The 21,059-nt window shown below is 41.4% G+C and overlaps 1 protein-coding gene and 1 pseudogene across 4 annotated transcripts in view; one reads left to right on the forward strand and one right to left on the reverse strand.

Moving 5' to 3' along the window:
• Nucleotides 1-6,396: 6,396 nt before the first annotated feature.
• Cysltr2 (cysteinyl leukotriene receptor 2) overlaps nt 6,397-21,059 on the reverse strand; it is a 33,384-nt gene continuing 18,721 nt past the window's right edge. For 2 of the 4 annotated variants that reach the window (XM_060391434.1, XM_060391435.1), the window contains 3 exons: nt 14,539-14,679; nt 7,995-8,089; nt 6,397-7,600 (listed from right to left, as the gene is read on the reverse strand). In XM_060391434.1, the coding sequence (XP_060247417.1) occupies nt 6,589-7,557 (969 nt within the window). In that variant the 5' untranslated portion in view covers nt 7,558-7,600; nt 7,995-8,089; nt 14,539-14,679 and the 3' untranslated portion in view covers nt 6,397-6,588. Of the gene's footprint in view, nt 7,601-7,994; nt 8,090-14,538; nt 14,680-16,418; nt 16,487-21,059 lie in introns of all 4 variants that reach the window. The other 2 variants (XM_060391432.1, XM_060391433.1) reach the window with 2 other exon arrangements.
• Nucleotides 8,723-8,820, forward strand: LOC132656766 (U6 spliceosomal RNA; annotated as a pseudogene).

Raw genomic sequence — 21,059 nt, forward strand, 5'->3', positions numbered from 1 at the left:
CCGTCTTAGTCTTTCTGTGATTCCTCAGTTTCCTCATCTGTAAAATATGTTTAACAATTTTTAAATTTTTATTCTTCTCGCATACATTACATTTCAACTGCAGTTTTCCCTTCTTCCCCTCTTCCCAGTCTTTCTTCCCACCCCACTTCTCCCCTAGATCAACTCCTCTTCAGTTTTCTTGAAGGAAGAAGAGGAGGAGGAGAAGGAGGGGGAGGAAGAGGCTCCCAGGGTTAATGACTGAATATGGTCTAATAAGACTGAGCACAAACCCTCCTATCACAGCTGGACATGGCAACCCAGTAGGAAGAAGTGGGTCCCAAGTGCAGGCAAAAGAGTCAGAAATACCCCCCACTCCCATTGCTGGGACTCCCACAAGAATGCCAAGCTACACAACCATAAGGTATGCAAAGGACCTAACTCAGACCCATTCAGGGTCCGTGTTTGTCACTTCAGTTTCTGTGAGCCCCTATGATGCCTGCTTGTGGCTTATGTGAGCTGCGTTTTAGCGGTGACCTCAACCCCTTTGTCTCCTTCAATCCTTTCTCCCCCTGGCTCCACCTGGCATTTGTCTGTGGGTCTCCACATGTGTTCCCATCAGATGCTGAATGATGCATCTCTGATGACAATGGGGCTAGGCATTGATCTATGAGCACAGCAGAATACCATTAAGGATCATTTCATTGACTTTTTGTCCAGTTGTCTTTGGTTCTATTCTGGGTCTCTGGGCTGTCCTGTCTCTGGTTCCTGGCCACCCAATCAGTGACAGGCCTCAAGCTGGACCAGTCATGGGCTGGCCACTCCCACAAGTTCTGCGCCACCATTGCCCCAGCACATCTTGCAGTCAGGACAGATTATAGGACAAAAATTTTGTGGCTGGGTTGATGACCGAGTCCACTGCTAGGGGCTCTGTATCCCCCATTACTACAAGACTTTGCTAGGGTAATTAACTCTCATAGATTACAGGGCATTTCCACTACCCTAGGTCTCTATATCATCCCCTAAATTCTCTCTCTCTCTCTCTCTCTCTCTCTCTCTCTCTCTGGTTTACAGTCTCAGAGGTGTAGTCCATTATTGTCATGTTGTCATGGTAGCATGCAGGCCGACATGGTGCTGTAGAAGGAGCTGAGAGTTCTTCATTTTGATCCACAGACACAGAAGTGACTGTGCATCAAACTGGGTGTAGCTTAAGCATGTGCTACCTCAAAGCCCACCCCCACAATGACTTGCAACCTCCAAAAGGCCACACATCCTAATAGAACCACTCCCTAAGGGCCATGCCCTCAAACACATGAGTCTATTGAGGCCAATTCTATTCAAACCACCTCACACAAAAGGCGACCATGAGAGTTAACATATACTGCTGGCATGGATTTTGTCTTGGTAAAAACCAGTTTGGAAAATAGTTGAGCAGTACTCAGAAATGTTATCATGAGCACATTCCTATGTTCAGGATCTGGAGACTACTTTTATTAAATGTGTGGGACTGAGACACGTATGGGAATATGTTCCTTAATACTGGCAGAGACCTAAGACTCAGAGCTTGGGATGTAGCTCAGTTGGTAGAGTGCTTGGTCAGCAGGCATAAAACAGGCATAATAGTACATGCCTGTAGCCTAGCACTTGGGAGGTAAAACCAGAAGATCACGAGTTTAACGTTAACCTTGGCTACACAGTGAATCCAAGGCTAGCCAAGGCTGAATGAGAACTTCTCAAAACAAAAGAAAATAAAAAATATATATATATAACAAAACCTTAAGTCCTCATTAACAAAATCATGAATGGTTAAATTGTATTAGTCATCCAAGAGGCAACGCCATGATTGGGTTTCAAACAAATGAATAACTAAATCAGAGTGAAAAAAACATTACTGTATCCTTCCATTTTCCAAAACAAAGTGCCCCACCATCTAAACAACGCAGTATTGCATGTGGGCATACATTTATGTGGTAAAATTATAAATAAAACCAAAAATAATATGAAATTGAGATTAATGATCTCTATGGCCATAGTCATCTGTCAATGACCATGGCAATACTAATAAAACCTTAGTCCTCATACTAAACAGTAAGAACAGAGGCCACTCACTACTTGATTCTTCTTTATCATATGTCTTTATTTGTGTGAAATACATTGTTAATAAAGAATGGGCGGAAGCTTATAGCTAAAATGCTCCATAAACTCAATTATAATTGAGTTTAAGGACAATTGTGGCTTATGTGAACTGTGTTCACATAATTAATAATTAATTAATTAATAATTAATAATTAAGGATCTACAGTTTAATTTACTGTAGATCCAAGCCCTTATTGCGCCAGTGGATGGGAAATTCAGTCTGGTCATTGGTGCCCTAGTGTGAAAGCTGGTGCATCCTAACTTGTGCAACTGAGGTATTCTGTGAGCCAGCTCTTCAGGGAGGCCTCTGTAGGCTTATGTTTTTCAACAAACCTACGTTATTTAGAGTTTTTAAACGCTTCTATTTCCCTTCCAACCCACGGGCCAGAGGTAGGGGAGAAGGAAGGTTATAGAAAAAGGGGGCCTTTTTAGATTCAGATGAGCCCACTCTTCTTTGTCTAGATACCAGCAGTCTCATCCAAAGGCCATCACCAAGCAGCAGCACGAATCAACATAACTCAGCAGAAACAGCAAGATTCCACTAAATCCTAAGGAGTAAGAGAAAGCCGCAAGACTCAGTTGGATTTCCCCACGAAGTTCTCTGTAGCATTTCTCTTTGTGAAGTGAAGTATCGAAAACTAAGACCAGTGCTGCAGTGATGTCGATCCTAAAAGGGTTGTCCTAATGTCTGTGGCCTTCTATATATCTCCTCTCCCCAAAGTCCACCCATGTTTTTGGCTGGCCAAAGTCACTCCCCTAGCTTGAGACAGCTCCCCTCAAAAACATCATGTTGTCTCTAACAAAACAGCTTCCAGCAAAAACATCACATGACACAACCAAGTCTTCAAAGGAACCAGAAACTTCCGCTTCAGGCCTCTCTGGTCATGGGTCGTCTGCTTCCCACGTAGCAGGTTGTCTTTATAGCCACCTCTGTGTCTACCCGTACTTGGAATGCAAAGGTACAGGGAGTTAGAGCTGGCCTTCCGTAGGCTGAGCTTTTTAGCTCCCCACAGAAATCATTCAGCTAACCCTCCAGAGACTTCTCCAACAAGACTAGCAGCTTGTGTCCAGGCTGTTTCTTTTCAGCTCTCTGTAGATGCTTACACTAGTGCTACTATGCTAGCAGAATGTTAAGATTCCTATCAGCATTATAACAATTTTTTTCTCGATGTACTGTCCTTGGTGACTTTCTTTAGCCTCTATCTAAGATGGAATGTTAGAATGAAGATTTCTCATCCCCATATTTCTTGGGCTCCCATTCTCCTCTGGCTCTCCTCTTCCAAATATTTTTCTAGGTAAAAAAGTGAACTCTGGATAGAAAGGGGCCATACTGGCCAGTCTCCTAACTCTTTGGGGTTTTTGTTTGTTTGTTTGTTTATTGGTTTGGTTTGGTTGGTTGTTTGTTTTTTGCTAGTTCAATATCATCTTTGCTTGAGAACAAACCGTGATCAAATCTAAAGCAGAGTTTTTATTACTCAACACAGATATAAAAGACAATGTCATCTAGTCCTGGCCCGGACTGAGAAAAGCGTTAGTACAACAAAAATCCTTTCTCCTGCTTGAAGAGTTTGCATGTTTCTTTGAAGAGACACCTAATGTCTCAAACAAAAAGATCTCTATCTGAAACCTCAGGGCACTTGGCCTTCACTTTGGCAAATAGAATGCTATTTTTGTCTTTTGCCTTAGAGACATTCTACCCTAAGTAAGAGGCTTTTTACTGCTAGCCTTTCTGTTACGCTTATTCTTGCTTCTTTAAAAACACAACATTGATTTAAAGGTTTCTATTTAATTTCACCTTAATCTTCACTTTATTCCAGTAGTACACATTCACAAATTATTCAGTTTGACATTTTTAAAAAATAAACGTACCCTCCCCCCAAAAAAAATAAATGTTCCACCTTCACCTCCTCTCCAGATGCAGTCTCCTCCAGGTCTTCTGGCTCCTTCTCTGGTTATTCACTCCCTCTCACTAAACAACATGCTATACAGCTGTTTGCTTCTCCCCAACTTTGGTTAGCATGAATTCTCTCTGATGAAAGATGAAAACCCAGGCTCCTTGGGCCTCTCCCCTTGCCCCAGCTCTCTCCACTCATCTACTCATTTCCAATGATGCTATCCTAGTGTCTCTACATTTGTGTCATCTCCTGTGTAAATATTCAGCTATGTAGTGTGTTCAAGTTATTATTCATGCTCTTAGCAAACACTTTTCTTCTAGAGCATCATAATGACTTGGCATCCCAGCTCTCCCTGCCCACTTGTGCTCCTTGAGTGGTTTCTTGTTCTTGGCATTATCCACCCTGCAGTCTCCTGGCATTCCTGCCCCTATCTGTATGAGCTGCTTTCTAATCCTCTTCGGAGTTGTTTTCCCTTCACCAGGATTCCTATTTTCTTGGTTGTCTGTCTCCTCCTCTTGCTTTGGAGCAGCACCCCAGTGCCTTCTGATACAAATTTAACAGTAACAAAATGTTGAGATCTTTCCTCCGGAAGATTTCTCCCTCTTATTTGTTGGTGACTTGAATGTCAGGGGTTTTCCACTGAAAATTGTGTGGTGATTAACCTGCTCATCATCAAGAGTGGGACTGGACTGGGATGGCTGGATGCTCTCTGGGAGTCAAGGGAATGTGTTAGATTGTAGGCTTCACTCTCAGGTAAACGGCAGAGCAGATGCCCTGATTTGGGGTTGGAGGTTTCCCAAGCATCTGTCAGCCTTTTCTCTAGAATAGGGGAGTCTCCCTGTAGGCAGATGTCTTAGGATCTTCCTCTGACATCTGTCTATCATTCAGGTAGCTAAATAATAAGGTCACAGAGTCTTTGTTTTATATAAACACTACTGTAGCCAACTCCAACTTCAGAGCACAACCTCTCTTCCACCAACTTGCCAGGGGTCAACAATGACAAGGAGATGATCTTGACTTTTTTTTTTGGGGGGGGGAGGAGGGTTATTTTTGTTGTTAAGAATTTTCACATGAATGAATGTTTTGTTTGCATTCATGTCTGTGTAATGTGCACGCCCACAGAGGCCACAAAAAGAATATCAAATTCTGTGGAACTGGGATTAAAGATGGCCTTGAGCCTCCGCGTCAGTGGTAGAAACCAAACCCCAAAGCATCTATCTCTCCATCCCCCAAACCTTGTAAGCATGAGAAAGGAATATGTGCCTGACAAGAGAGGAAGTTTCCATGCAGACTTTAGACAAGTGTTTCTGGAGGTTCACAAGGGGGAGGGGGAGAGCATCCGGTCAACATGCCTTCAAGGAGGCTTTTAAACTCCCGCTAGCTATGTAGGCTTGGACACACTTCTTGATTTCTCCATCTGTGGACTCTCTGTGCGTTCTTAGGAGGATTCTGTGGCTGTACTATGGAGCACCTGCTCAGGCTGCTCAGCCCAGGGAGCGGTGCTTGACACAATGGTCATGCGAATAATTGTTAGCACCTGTAGCCAGTCTCTGTGGCTATAAGTGGTCTCTTTCTAATATCAAGGATTTTTTTTAATACCACTTCTCATTTTCTGCTGGACCCTTTACCAAAGGCTCAATTCAAACTATAGTGCCACCTCTGTTATTTTAATTGTCATCCCAGTGGTATTTTTTAGGTGTTTTTCCTAAATATTCTCCCAGAATCTTGCCTACTGAAATGTGGCACTGGGGAAAATTGTTAAGCACTACAATGACTTCAGTGACATCAATCCAACCCCAAGTCTCAAAATTAGGTTGAGATGCACGTCCATGACTCTTCCTCTCCCCTATTCCAGAAGCAATTCCTATAGTCCCTTGAGAACTGATTTCAACATACCCCACTCCTCAGTCTTCCTCATTCCTGGGAAGAAAGACACAACAGGTACATTCTTCCACTTGGTTGCTAGTGACCCTTTCTTGGGGCAAAAATGAAGTTCTTTTTTTACCTCAACTTATCATTCACTCTCTTTTGCCTTCCTCCTTCTCCACCTTTCTCTCTGATCAACCTTATCCGGACCTTTACTTGCTTTGTTATAGGGCAGTCTTCCTCTTCAAATCAAGGTCTGCACCTGAGTTCTCAGCCCACACTCAGTAGGTTTGTTTGTGTTTCCAGGGCTTTAATAGGGAAAGGATTTGGAGAAGCTGGAGTGCTTGAATTCAAGTTAGGAATTTAGAATGTCAGACCTAGCATAGGATCTGATGCAAAGCATGGCTGACTGTGCTTGGCAATTTTTCCCGATGTCATGGTACAACATGCAAGATTCCAGTAGAATATTTAGGGAAAAAATTTTTTCTAAATTTCTTATTTAGTCCCAACCACTAAAAATAAATTTAATGAAATTTCTGAAATAGGCTTTATTAGCAAACGTTGTGGTCAATTAAATGTTGGGGACCAACATTTGTTGGTTACGTTGCAAACACAAAGTAATTTGGAGACCGTGAGTGGATGAAGGTGGACACGAAGATTCAAGAGCACACCTGTCTAACAGAACCCCCCACACACGCTTACTTCTCTTCTTTAGCTATACACGAAATGGAAGGCTGCACTTTGCCTTTGCTTTCTGTAGATGATCTTTGCTGAATATATCCCTTAATCGATCTTTAAAATTTTCCCCAGCAAAATAATAGAGAAAAGGATTGAAGCAGCTATTAGCTGCAGCCAAGGCCAGTGTGATGACCATGGCCTTATGTAACTCATCTCCACATGAATATTCATTCCATGTGACCAAGTGGAGGGTCCTCAGTGCGTGGTAAGGCAGGAAACAGAGGAGGAAGATGATCATGGCAATGATGATGGTGATCAGTGCCTTCTTATGAGAAGCTCGCAGACCTGATTCTGGAATCTCCACCTTTAACAGGACCCGGATGATCAGCAGGTAGCAGATGGTGAGTGTGAAAAACGGAAGCAGAAAGCCTGCCACTAATGCAATGTGGTTCATGATCAGGAGCTTATTAAACTTTTGGGGATTCAGCTCCAAGCATGATATAATGTTGTTCTTCTTCTCGTAGCCATTCTTCAGAAGCATCACTGAGGAAGCCATGATAAAGATCCATATGATTCCACAGAGGATCCAGGCACTCCTGACGCTGGTGACATGTAGCAGCTGGAAGGGGTGAACAGTGGCCAGGAAACGCACAACACTCAGCACAGTTAGGAAATAAATGCTAGTGTACATGTTGACATATAAGGAATAAGACATTATTCTGCAGGCCAGGTCCCCAAATATCCAGTTGGAGCCTCTGAAATAATAGTCAGCCCTGAAGGGCAGGGTACTTATGAACAGGAAATCTGAAATGGCCAGGTTGAGCATGAAAACATTCACAGATGTGGACTTCTTATAAGTCTGTAGAAAGACATATATGGAAAAGCCATTTCCCAAGGCTCCCCAGACAAATATTATCAGGTAGATGATGGGGTAAAACTCCTTCTTGAAGTTTTCTATTGTGCAGTTTCTGTGACTATTATTGCTGAAGGTCCCAGTTGCTTCCATTTCGAAATGGAGTTGGACAGAGGCTAGGACATAAGTTTTCTCTCTAGATTGGATTAAAAAAAAAACATACAAAATTACTTTGTGCAATTCCACTTTTCTTCCTAATTAATAAACAAACATTTGCCATATTCAGTCTCACATGAAGGGAAGCAAGTTTCTCTGACACCTTCTTCTGGCCTCCACAGGCATCAGGTAATGCACACAGTAGATGTACATGCTTACAGGCAAAACATCCACAGTAAAAAAATAAAAATGCGTAAGTATTTTTAAAAGGATGGCTAAATAAAGTTCCCCAAGCAGGAAGTGATAAATAAAAGAAGTAACCTTAGAATATCAAAAAAAATAAGTAAATAAAGGGAAAGAAAAAAAAAGCAAAAGAAAGCATGGACAACAGGTTCCTGTTGGTTATGGTGTTATGCATTCAAATGCTAAATTACCGGCTTCCGAGATCTGATTGCAGCTCATACTAGCACATCCTCACATACACCAAGTGATGTTGTGTAAACTTTGCTCACCAATATTCTCTGACAGCCTATAATGGGGCAGAAGAGAAATAGGCAGAGCTTAGGTTCTGGGCTTGGGATCAGATGGGGATCACGAGATGGAGGGAGAATCAGGAAAAGAAGCCAGAGAGAAGGAAGTCACCATTGGGCAATATAACTCATGAGCATGTGGCCATGAGGGCTGGCCTGATGGAACAGAAGCAGCCAGGCAGGAACAATTACAGATAGTGACTTGGGGTGTGTAGCTGGGAAATAGCAAAATAGCTTAGAGGGTTGCTATCTGCCCAGTTACTGAGCCTTAAAGCTTTTATAATTCTAAAAGGGCTCTGTCTTGATTATTTGGGAACTATCTGGGGTAGAGAAGCCCTCTCTAGTATAGCATCCTTTCCACAACAGGTTCCCTTTTCATTTTCAAAACTAAATTATATTTGATGCTTGAAACCAAAACTATCATACTGTCTGATGTGGTTTTTAAATGGATGTAGAGGAATTATGACTAGTTATACATGAAGGGAAATAAAGATATATGAAGAGGGTTAAGATGCTATACCACATTTGAACTGACAAAATTAAGCTAAGAGATTGTGATAAGAATATTTATATAATGTAATAGCATAAACTAAAAATTATACAAAGATATATACTAAAAAAAATTAGAGATGGTGCTTGCTTCGGCAGCACATATACTAAGATTGGAATGAGAAGATTAGCATGGCCTCTCAAGGATGACATGCAAATTCATGAAGCATTCTATATTTTTAGCCTATATGCAACAAAATTTGAAAATGTAAATGAAATGGGCAATTTTCTTGATAGATTCCATTTACCAAAGCTGAATCAAGATCAGGTAAATAAATTAAATAGTCCTAAATACCCCAAGGAAATAGAAAGTGTCATCAAAAGTCTCCCATCTGAATAAAAAGCCCAGGGCCAGACAGTTTCAGCGCAGAATTCTTCCAGACCTCCAAAGAAAAACTAACACCAACATCCTTCAAACTATTCCACAAAATGGAAACAGAAGGAACATTACCAAACTCATTCTATGAGGCCACAGTCACATTGATATCTAAACTGCACAAAGAAAGAGAACTTCAGACCAATCTCGCTTATGAACATTGATGCAAAAATACTCAATAAAATACTCGCAAACTAAATCCAAGAACACATTAAAGATATCATCCACCACAACCAAGTATGCTTCATCCCAGGCATACAGGGATCGTTCAACATATCAAAAATCCATCAATGTGATCCACCATATAAACAAACTGAAAGAAAAAATACCACATAGTCATCTCCTTAGATGCCGAAAAAGCATTTGACAAAATTCAACACCCGTTCATGTTAAAAGTTTTGGAGAGATCAGGGATACAAGGCACATACCTAAACATAGTAAAAGCGATATACAGCAAGCCTATAGCCAACATCAAACTAAATGGAGAGAAACATAAATCAATCCCACTGAAATCAGGGACAAAGCAAGGCTGCCCACTTTTTCCATATTTCTTCAACATAGTACTTGAAGTCCTAGCTAGAGCAATAAGACAAGTAAAGGAGATCAAGGGACTACAAATTGGAAGGAAGAAGTCAAAGTATCACTATTTATAGATGATATGATAGCATACATGAGTGACCCCAAAAATTCTTCCAGAAAACTCCTTCACCTGATAAAACACCTTCAGCAAAGTGGCTGGATACAAAATTAACTCAAAAAAAAAAAAAAAAACTGAAACCTTCCTGTATACAAAAGACAAAAGGGCTGAGAAATTAGGGAAACAACACCCTTCACAATAGCCACAAAGGACATAAGTACCTTGTATAACTCTAACCAAGCAAGTGAAAGACCTATATGAAAAAAACTTCAAGTCCCTGAAAAAAGAAATTGAAGAAGATATCAGAAGACAGAAAGATATCCCATGCTCATGGATTGGTAGGATTAACATAGTGAAAATGGCAATCCTACCAAAAGCAATCTACAGATTCAATGCAATTCCCATCAAAATACCAATACCCTTTTTTACAGAAGTTGAAAGAACAATTTTCAATTTCATATGAAAAAAAAAAAAACCAGAATAGCTAAAAAACAATCCTGTATCAAAAAAATATCTTCTGGAGGCATCTCCATCCCAGATCCCAAGTGGATCAAAGACCTCAACATAAAACCAGATACATTAAATCTATTAGAAGAAAAAGAGGGGAATTGCCTTGAACTCATTGGCACATAAGACAACTTCCTGAACAGAACACCAACACCACAGATTCTAAGACAACAATTAATAAATGGGACTTCATGAAACTGAAAAGCTTCTGTAAAGCAAAGGAGACTGTCATCAGAACAAAATGACAGCCTACAGATTGGAAAAGGATCTTCACCAACCCTACATCTGACAGAGGGCTGATATCCAGAATATATAAAGAACTGAACAAGTTAAACATCAACAAACCAAGTAACCCAATTTAAAAATGGGGTACAGAGCTAAACAGAGAATTCTCAAACAGAGGAATATCAAATGGCAGAGAAACACTTAAAGAAATGCTCATTGTCCTTACTCATTTGGAAAATGCAAATGAAAACAACCCTGAGATTTCACCTTACACCCATCAGAATGGCTAAGATAAAAAACTCAAGGAATGGTGCATGCTGGAGAGGACATGGAGAACGGGGAACCCTCCTCCATTGCTGGTGGGAATGTAACCTTTTACAACCACTTTTGGAAATCATTCTGGTACTTTCTCAGAAAATTAGGAATACTGCTATACCCCTCCGAGGCATGTACCTAAAAGATGCCCCACCATTCAATAAGGACATTTGCTCAACCATGTTCGAAGCACCCCTCTTCATAATAGCCAGAATTTGGAAACAACCTAGATGTCCCTTAACAGATGAATAGATACAGAAATTGTGGTACATTTACACCATGGAATACTACTCAGCAAGTAATAACAAGGAAATCATGAAATTTGTAGGCAAATGGTGGGAACTAGAAAGATCATCCTGAGTGAGGTATCCCAGAAGCAGAAAGATGCACAGGGTATATACTCACTTGTAAGTGGATATTAGCCACATAATATAAGATAAACATACTAAAATCTATAGCCCTAAAGAAGCTAGGCAACAAGGAGGACCCTAGGGAAGATGCTTAATCCTCATTCCTAAGGGCAAACAAGATAGACATTGGAAGTAGGAGAAGACAAGGAACAGCACAGGAGTCTTCCACAGAGGACCTCTGAAAGACTCTACTCACCAGAGTATCGAAGGAGATACTGAGACTCATAGCCAAACTTTGGGCAGAGTGCCAGAATCCTTATGGAAGAAGAAGAAGATAGAAAGACCTGGAGGTGACAGGAACTCCACAAGGAGAACAGCAGAACCAAAATACCTGGGCACAGGGGTCCGGCAGAGACTGATACTCCAACCAAGGACCATGCATGGAGAGGACCTAGACCCCTGTTAAAAGGAAGCCCATTGGTTGTTCAATTTCCAAGGTTTCCCTAGTGAGAGGTACAAGGGTTGTCTCTCACATGAACTCAGTGGCTGGCTCTTTGATCACCTCTCCTTGGGGGAGTGTAGCCTTACCAGGCCATAGAGGAAGATGATGCAACCAGCCTTGTTGAGACCTGATAAGCTAGTGTCAGATAGAAGAAGAGGAGGTCCTCCCTATTCAGGAGAGTAGGGAAAAAGCATAGAGGGAGAAGAGGGAGGATGGGTGGAACTGGGAGGAGACAAAGGAAGGGGCTGCAGCAGGGATACAAACAATAAATTATAATAAATAAATATATAATAAAATTCAATAAAAAATTAGAGATGAATGAAATTCTTAAAGAGTTCAAGTAACTAATGTGAAGGCAGGGAAAAGAAAAGAAGCAACATAATCAGAAAAAAAAAGGATTTATAATTCCAATATATTGATAAGTACACTAAATATCAGTGGTCTAAATACACAAATAAAAAGATGGATTAGAAAATTTAAAAGTACCCAGATATATTGGTCCTTGTGACGCTCCTGTCCTCTCCATGTCTTACTAACTCCCCCTTCTTTCATATGATTCCCTGCACTCTGCCCAAGGTTTGGTTATGAGTCTCGGTATCTCCTTCAATACCCTGGTGGGTAGAGTCTTTCAGAGGTCCTCTGTGGAAGGCTCTTGTCCTGTTTCTTGTTTTCTCCTACTTACAATGTCCATCCCACTTGTCTTTCTAAGTGAGGGGTCTTTTCTGAGACCGATTCTCCAACTAAAGACCATGCATGGATATATCCTAGAACCCCTGCTCAGACGTAGCCCATGGCAGTTTAGCATCCAAGGGGGATTCCCTAGTAAGGGGAACAGGGACTGTCTCTGACATGAATTCAGTGGCGGGCTCTTTGCCTTCCCCTACCCCCTGAGGAAGGAGCAGCCTTGCTAGGTCACAGAGGAGGACATTGCAGCCAGTCCTGATGAGACCTGATAAACTAGGGTCAGATGGAAGGGGAGGAGGACCTCCCCTATCAGTGGACTTAGAGAGGGGCAGGGAGGAGATGAGGAAGGAAGGGTAGGATTGGGAGGGTATGAGGGTAGGGGCTACAGCTGGGATATAAAGTATATAAACTCTAATTAATATAAAAAATTAAAATTAAAAAAAAGAAAATTAAAAAGTAAAAAGAAAGTACCTATTTATATACTTTCCACAAGAAACTCACCTCCCTTCATCTTGTGAAGCTATGTCTCAGTATATTCGATTGTTGATTGCTACACCCACAGAGCTAAGTATTTGCCAGATCTTGGCATTGTTATTTCTATGGCCCATCACTGATCTTATATTTTGTAAATACTCATTCTTCCTCACTTTCCTATTGGTAGTAATAAACATTTGACAGCCAACATCTGGGGCAGGAAGTGGAGGGTGGAACTTACAAAAGAAAAAGTGATGCTGGGAGGGAAAAAAGAGAGAGAGAGATTCACCAGCAGAGACAGAGATGAATGGATGGACCACAGCAATACAGAGAGGCAGAGCCAGCCACGTGGCAGGACTATTATTCAGATTAAGCTAGAAAGGTACCTAGAGACTGCCCAGCCAAAGGCCTAAGCTTTAAGCTACATTAAAAGACTCCCTGTCATTAATTTACCACTGGCGGTTCTGAGAAAGTCCTGCTATCCATCTCAGTTAGCATCATTGGCAGGTAGAAATAAAAAAGATACAAAAACAAGTTACTCAAATCAAAACAAATTAAAAATGGCTCAAGATTTAAGATCAAAGAAAATTACCAGGAAACAGAAGATAAAAGAAATAGTCTCTACTGATAAAATAACATCTCCACTATGAAGACATGCAATTGCCAAGTGGGATGCACCATGCAACAGAGCTGTACATATGTGAAGCAAAACTGACAAAACTGGTGAGACAAATCCAGTTACGTTAAGGGAGTCTTAAGACCCTCCCCCAACCAATGATAGAGAGCAAGTAGGCAAACACTTAGAAAGGACACCAAGAAACTAAAAGCATCTAAACCAACAGATTGAGCTGGCGTTTATAGAACAGTTCCTTGAACAAGAGCAGACTAGACACTCTTCTCAAGTACCCACAGAACTCATACATCATCCATACAACTGACCTTACCTACATTCATGTCTTGTCTTTTGTTTTGTGACCCACTGATTTTAACCGGGACGTTTGTGTGGCCACTGGTTTGAAACGGTCCATTTAAACCTGGTGAGTACACAAGTGGAAACAGCACCAACCTCACCTCTAGAATCCATCACTAGCCAATAGTTCAGCAGAGAGAAGGAGGGCCGTGAGTCCAGGTGGTGGTGAACCCAGTCTCCTGTAGGCCCTGTGCACCCGACCACACAGCTGCTCTGAGTTGGTGTTTCCAGCAGCCTTGCCCTGCCCAGAAGACGGTAATTTGTAGTCCTTCCTCCTTTTATTCCCACTCTCAGATGGTCCCACCCCCTGAGCTCACCCCCTCTCCTTCTCTCTCCCCCTGAGCTTCAAGCAGGATGCTGCAGTATCCTATTTGGGGCTGAGCACTCAGCTATCACTTATTCCCAGCACCTTGAATGGCCGTCGATCTCTGTTTTCACTGCAAAGAGAAGCTGAGTGAGGATGAGATTACCATCTCTTCCCAGCTCAGGTGGCTGGAGGGAGAGTGGGAGTATGCCAAACATTTTCAAAACACCAGTTATTTGGATATATGTGTATATCTAGATTTATAAAGGCATATTAAGAAAAGATCTGTTATAGATTGTTATACAAATATTGCACAAAACAAGTAAAAATTAGAATTTGGGTTTTTATGTAAAATAATTCTTATTTTATGCCAGTGAGTAATTTTTGTCAATAAAATATTGTTAATTTTGTCTTCTTACATATCCTTTTAAGTCATTTTCAGAAAGTTCCCTCACTTTCCCTAAAATCAAAGTTAAGTCCCTAGTAACTATTGTTAATTGTGATTTTATAATATTGCCAGTAACTATTTCTTGACTCTAGATAAGTAGGACTTACATCTTGTCTCTATCAGTCTTGATTCTTCCTTTCCCAAATTCAGGCCCCAAAACCAGAATCAAAAGGCCATTAGATGTCTTTTGGAGCTCAAATTCTTTTTGGGCTGCTACAAGTGGCTTCTAACAGGCCGTCTCCTTCATCCTAGGACAAGAAAGACACATGGATAATAAGATTTCTCTATATACTTTAAATTTTAATTAATTTAAAGCTAATGTGAGCATGCTTATCTAATGAACTTAGTCATGAAAAGCTGATAAATAAAAATGAAAGTTGACTTTTTTTTCATAGTCAACTATATTTAAGTAAAGTGTGCTAATAAAATATATTCCAAGGGTTATCCTTTTTGGTTTTTTAAAGGATGCATATTGGATGGAGAAAGAGTTCACATGGCCCTACCCCCTAGCTAAGAGTTATTGGTAATTGGTGATTAGAGAAGGGATGCTCAGTCTTCTTCCTTATGTTGCCCAAGCTCCGGTGAATTGCCTTACACTCATGCACGTGCAGACACTGTTAAATGGACTGGGTAGGCATTAAAAAAAAAGGGGGGGGGTGATTCTGGGAGATGCTAAAAAAGGAATGTGGCATATGGTCAAAATACACTGTATGTGTCCATAAAACCCTCAAAGAATAGATAATTAAAATAAAATACTAAAAGAGATAATAGAAGCATATTTATAGTTAAACGCCAAACATAGGTATTGTAATCGGCTATGTGCCAGAAGACTTTTTTTCTTGTAAGGGTCTAGGCTCACAGCATCACTTTTCTTTTCACCCAGGCAATGTCTGAACAAGCCTGCAAGGGTTATGACTGAACTACAGATGAAACATCAGAGTTTTGTATTTTGGTCTTTCCTTAGGTCTAGTGGTTCCTGTGCGCCTGTCTTGGCTAAGAGTCATATCTGCTGCAGCAGGATTTTCAGAAGCCTTAAGCCCACTTAACTGAATTAGCGTTAGGGCCCTAACTTAGCTTAGTAATTTCCCTGCTGCTTTTATTGGTCGAGAGAGGGGGCGCTCAGTCACCCCTCCTGTGCAGCTTTCTCTACTTTCCTTCATGCACTGCTGTGACACTGTAAATTCCGTGATCATACCCTTTTGTGTTTAAGAAAAAGATGCCCATGGTCCGGTACCTCTATTAGGAAATTACTGCCCCCTCTATGGACCTTCTAGAATCTCCTCGGATACTCCTAACTTAATTTTGGTTATTACTGGTCCATAAGTAAAAAAGAAAAACTAGAACTTGTTAAAATTATATTTTCGCTGACTTGAATTTGCTATTGAAATACAAATTTCTTCTAGAAATAAAGTGTTTGGATGGCTGAATAAATCATCCTCAGTTAGACCTGCCAGCTGAGAAAAGATTAAAAAGTATTGATGCTGATATAAGGTGTATGCATCTGGATGAATCCACGAATTCAAAGTAAGATCTTTTTAGGTTAAAATGAGCTATCCATCTAATCACAGGCTTGGAAGGCTAAAATGGGATACTTCCAAGTTTGAGGCCAACTAGGGTTACATAGTAAGACACTAGAAAGGGGCATAGCAGGTGAAAAGAGGCTCTTCAGACACTCTAAGAACCACTATAAAACGGTAAATGAATTGAAGAACCCTGAGGTAACTTGCTATTACAGAAGGAGCTAAAATAAAAATCGCATTTGGCAAAACTGATTCACAATATTCCCACAACCAGCAGCGGTAAATTAGCAACACCTCCCTCATACAGCCATAAGAGCAGACCATGAACAACTGATATCTGAGCATCTATCTCCTAAAGGTCTATGAAGTTACTCTGCCCTTTGTTTCTATCTGTATTACAGTCATAATGATCCTTATCTTTGCTGGAGAGCTGTGTCTGTAACAATTGTGGAAGCGGGGTAGCTTACTTTTATCTTTCCAATTCAGGAAGTTCCAAATCTTCTCTCAGCCAGAGACACATTCCTCCCTGGTAAGACTGTCAAAGAACAATACAGTTTTGTCTGCTACACAGAAACTTCTTTTTCATCACCATCCACAAACATCAGCAAAGAAAGGTAGTAAGAAGCAAGGGGATTCTAAAACCCTCTACCTGCTGCTGTCCCCTGCCCTGACGGTTTGAATGAAAACGACACCCCCATTAGACTCACAGGAAGTGACACTATTAGGAGGTGTGTCCTTGTCGGAGGAAGTGTGTCACCAGAGATGGGCTTTGAGGTTTCAGAAGCTCAAGCCAGGCCAGTGGCTCACCCTCTCTTCCTGTTGCCTTCGGATCCAGATGTAGAGGTCTCAGCTACCTCTCCAGCACAGTCTGTCTGCCACTGCCATTATGACAATGGACTAAACCTCTGAAACTGTAGGCCAGCCCCAATTAAATTGCCGCGGTGATGGAGTCTCTTCACAGCAGTAGAACACTGACTAAAACGCCTGCCCTGCCACTGGCTTTCTCCTGGAGAACTCACCAGTCACTTCCCTGTGAGTTCCTAAGATATGGCTTACTTGGCGGTTGTCTCCACTCCCGGATTCTATTCTTTTATGTCTCAACGGGAGGGCTATATGAGGGCAGCCTCTGCGTGATTTGAATGTTAGGTATTTGGTCTTTTGGACATTATGACATCAGAGGGAAACTCATGAATCTCCATGAAAACGACCTTAGGAAGGCTGTGGGAAACCAACACGGCCAAAATCCTTCAGTGTTTTAAGTTTGCGTCATGTTACCCAATAAAATGGCACTCGTAGCCAGATTTCTTGGAGTGTGTTACTTGAAGAATCCTCATGCTGAATGTTTGGGGAAATTCCCCAGTTGCTGAGTTTCAGAAGTGGACAGCATCTCCTATGACCTGTAGGACAGGCTGCTGATTGTAGAGACAGGCAGCTTCGCACAAGATAAAACCAGACACAAGTCCTGATCTTCCTCAGTCCCTCTACATCCGGCTTGTCCATTACTGCATTGTTTTCATTGTTATCTATTATCCAATTCAAAATCCTTTCTCCCCCTCTGTCATTTTAAGCCATTCATGGTCTTTTGCTTCTCAAGGGGAAGAAACCAAATTTTCTTTGTAATTTTTTTTTTCATATAGTTCATAGATACTATTCTGAATGTTATTGGTTGCTCACAAAGGTTAATTATTTTTAGAGGAAAAAGCATTCTAAAAATAAATTTTCTTCCCATGCTTAAGTTTATGCTGCATAATTAATCACAGACATCAGTCTGTTAATTTTTTTATTTATTGTATGTGCAGTCATGAATGAAAACATGTACAAGTGCCTATACACACACACACACACACACACACACACACACACACACACACACATACACGAATGCCATACTGTATGTGTGTAAGTCAAAGGGCATCCTGAGAAAGTTTGTTCTGTCATTCTACCACGTGGGTCCCAGGGATCAAACTTGGGGCCTCAGACTTGACAGGAAGCACCTTTATCTACTGAGCTGAATTACCAGCTGCAGACATCATCTTATTTTTAATTAATTTATTTACTTATTCTATGCTCAAATATTATATCCTCACTGTTCACCCCTCCCTTCTCTCCTCCAAGTCACTCCCCCCATCTCTCCATTTCCCCAGATCCACTCCTTCTCTGTTTCCTTTCAGAAAAGAGCAGGCCTCCCAGAAATATCAGCCAAATGTGACACAAGTTACAGCAAGTCTAGGAATACACTTCAGATCAAGGCTAGACTCGACAACCCAGGAGGAAGAGTCACAAAAGCAGGCAAAAGAGGCACTGTTAGGAGTCCCACAAGAACATCAAGCTATACAACCATAACACATATGCAGAGGACCTAGGTCAGACTCATATAGGCTCCCTGATTGTCACTTCAGTCTCTTTGAGTCCCTATGAGCTCTGGTTAGTTGATTCTGTAGCCCTTGTTCTTGTTCTTGACCCCTCTGGGTCCTATAATCCTTCCTGTTTCTCTTCCACGGGTTCCTCAAAGCTCTACCTAATGCTTGGCTATGGCAGACAGCATCTTATAAACATCATACAGTGGCTTCTCATCAACACACTTCTACTGAGATCTTTATGCCGTATCAGGAAATCCTAACTCTTTAGAAATGGGAATAAAAAATTCAGCCTCTATTGGGTTAAAAAAAAAATAGTCATTCCATTTCAACAATTACCCCACAAAGCTCATTCCTGTCATAAGCAATAATTGTTAAATTTCCCTAATAACACAGTCTCCATGCTGGGACAGTCCTTATGATACACATGAACTTGTCCTGTGAGTCAGAGAAGTTCAGATGTTCTAATCAGCACTCATTCCGTGAATCATGTTCCCTCATCTACTCCCCAAAGGATTCAGAGAACTCCCCCCCAAACCAGCAAGCACAGGGTACATGAGCAAAGCCATAGAGGAAGACCCAGACCCCTTCCATTATATATGCTAGGAGCAGCAGTTAGCCTTGCCAGGGTGATAGAATTAGGGGTGATCTTCCAAAATTTCTGTCTAACCCTAGGAAAAAAAAAAGTTATATTGGCTTTGTTCTGATTTTAAATTTGAGTTCATTAAGCAGAGCTGCAATGGGTAATCACATTGCCCTTGGTTTCTCTTCTTAGAAAAAAGAACTTCTGGCTGCGTCTGCATAAGAACCACAGAGCAGCCCCTGAGTGTGGAAAGGCCCCCAAATGGTTAGGAAGAACATACAGGCATGCACACACATACAGACACACACACACACACACACACACACACACACTCACACAGAGAGAGAGAGAGAGAGATGGAGACAGACAGACACACACAGGGAGAGAGAGACACACAGACACACATGCGTGCGCACACGCACAGAGAAACAGACAGACAGACACACATACACACAGAGACACAGATAGACAGACAGACAAACGCAGACAAATACAGAGAGAGACAGAGATTTACAAGGAGAGAGAGACAGACACACAGACATACTCACACAACTTGAGCAATGTGTACTCATTGCCCGGGTATTAGTTTCTAGAATCTATTACAGAACTGATGGCCACATTTATTTCTGCAAACTCTGTGTTCTTTTGTTCAGACGGGAAAACCCTCTGTTTATCTGATTAAACAAAAACAAAATAAGCTGCATAGGAACAGTGTTAAAGTCCAAAGAGACACAGGCTTTGTTTTAAGGCTGCAGTAGCTGATACAGCATCTCCTTGCTACTTCCGCAGCCTCCTCTGTGGGCAGATACATTCAGAAACCGGTTAGCTCACAGGAGGTTTGGAACGCTTCTCCACCAGCTCCTCACCTGCTCCTTGCCTGTCATGCTTGCGGCATCTTCTTTTCATTCTATTTCCAGCTGACCTCATGGCAGCGCCAAATCTGTAAGAATTCCTTTCTAACACTTTCTTCCTGAGACACTCATTTTCCAGCTGTTTAAATATAAGATGTGAGTATCCCTCCAACAATTAGAAGGGACACAAAATAGAGCTAAAAAGATTTGTTTACTTACAAGTCCGGGAAGCCACACACACCCCCAAGTCAGAAGGCACAGGTAGGGAGAGAGAGGAACTCACAGGAGAATGACCTGGTTGCTCCAGGGCTTCCCATAGGGAGCAAAGCAAAGCAGACCCAAGATCCAGAAGTAGCAATGTGTCTCTTCACAGTGCATGTAGAGAACAGGAGCCCGTGAGGACAGACAAGTAGGGTATATTAGCTGCCCTACAGGAAGCCGTCATCAGGAGGTGGGAGGCTGCAGCAGCTGTCTGGACTGCAGCCATCTGGGTCAACCACACTGAAGACTGAGGTGGTAGAACCAGAAACTTCTCACCGTGACTGAGTCCTGACTCTGATATGAAAAAAATTAAATATTTCTTTTTCCTAGTTTAATTATGTATTGGGGGGGTGTAGATGTGTGCACATGAGTGCCCAAAGAAGCCAGAGGCATCAGATCGCCTGGAGCTGGAGTTATTAGTGATTATAAGCCAACATGGGTACTGTGAGCCTAACGCTGACCTCTACAAAAACAGCACATACTCTTAACCGTTGAGTCATCTCTCTAGCCCTTGCAATTGAGTTTAAAATAAATTCTTGGGCACCATAGAATTAATAAGAATTCACATCAATAGTGTACACTCTCCCTTAATGCAAATCCACTAACCCCACTTTACTCAATTACAAGGCATTTTCATAATTCCTTCTGACTAGATGGCATTGCCCCTGAGAGTGCACGGAATAACCCGAAGAATAAGAAACATATAGGAAAGCATGATTTCAAGCTTCCCAGAGACAGAGAAACTAACTTCAACTGCAACAAGAATGTTGTCCAATTTTCCTTCAGACCTTCATGTAGAAGTGTGACTCATAAAAATAGTTTGGTTTTATTATTTTTAGAAGCACACACTTGTTTGAGATAAATTATCTTTATGAAACTCACCACTATGGGCAATGAATGAACACCATTAAAAATTTTAAGTCCTGAGAAAATTATGGTCTGAATATAATATAAAAAACTATGGTCTGAATATAATATAAAAAAAGTTTTTGTTTGTTTGTTTGTTTGTTTCTGCACTTCCCAAAGTACTTTGGACAGAACATGAATCCCATGAGA

This window comes from Meriones unguiculatus, chromosome 9, assembly GCF_030254825.1.
Source record: "Meriones unguiculatus strain TT.TT164.6M chromosome 9, Bangor_MerUng_6.1, whole genome shotgun sequence".
NCBI lineage: Eukaryota > Metazoa > Chordata > Mammalia > Rodentia > Muridae > Meriones > Meriones unguiculatus.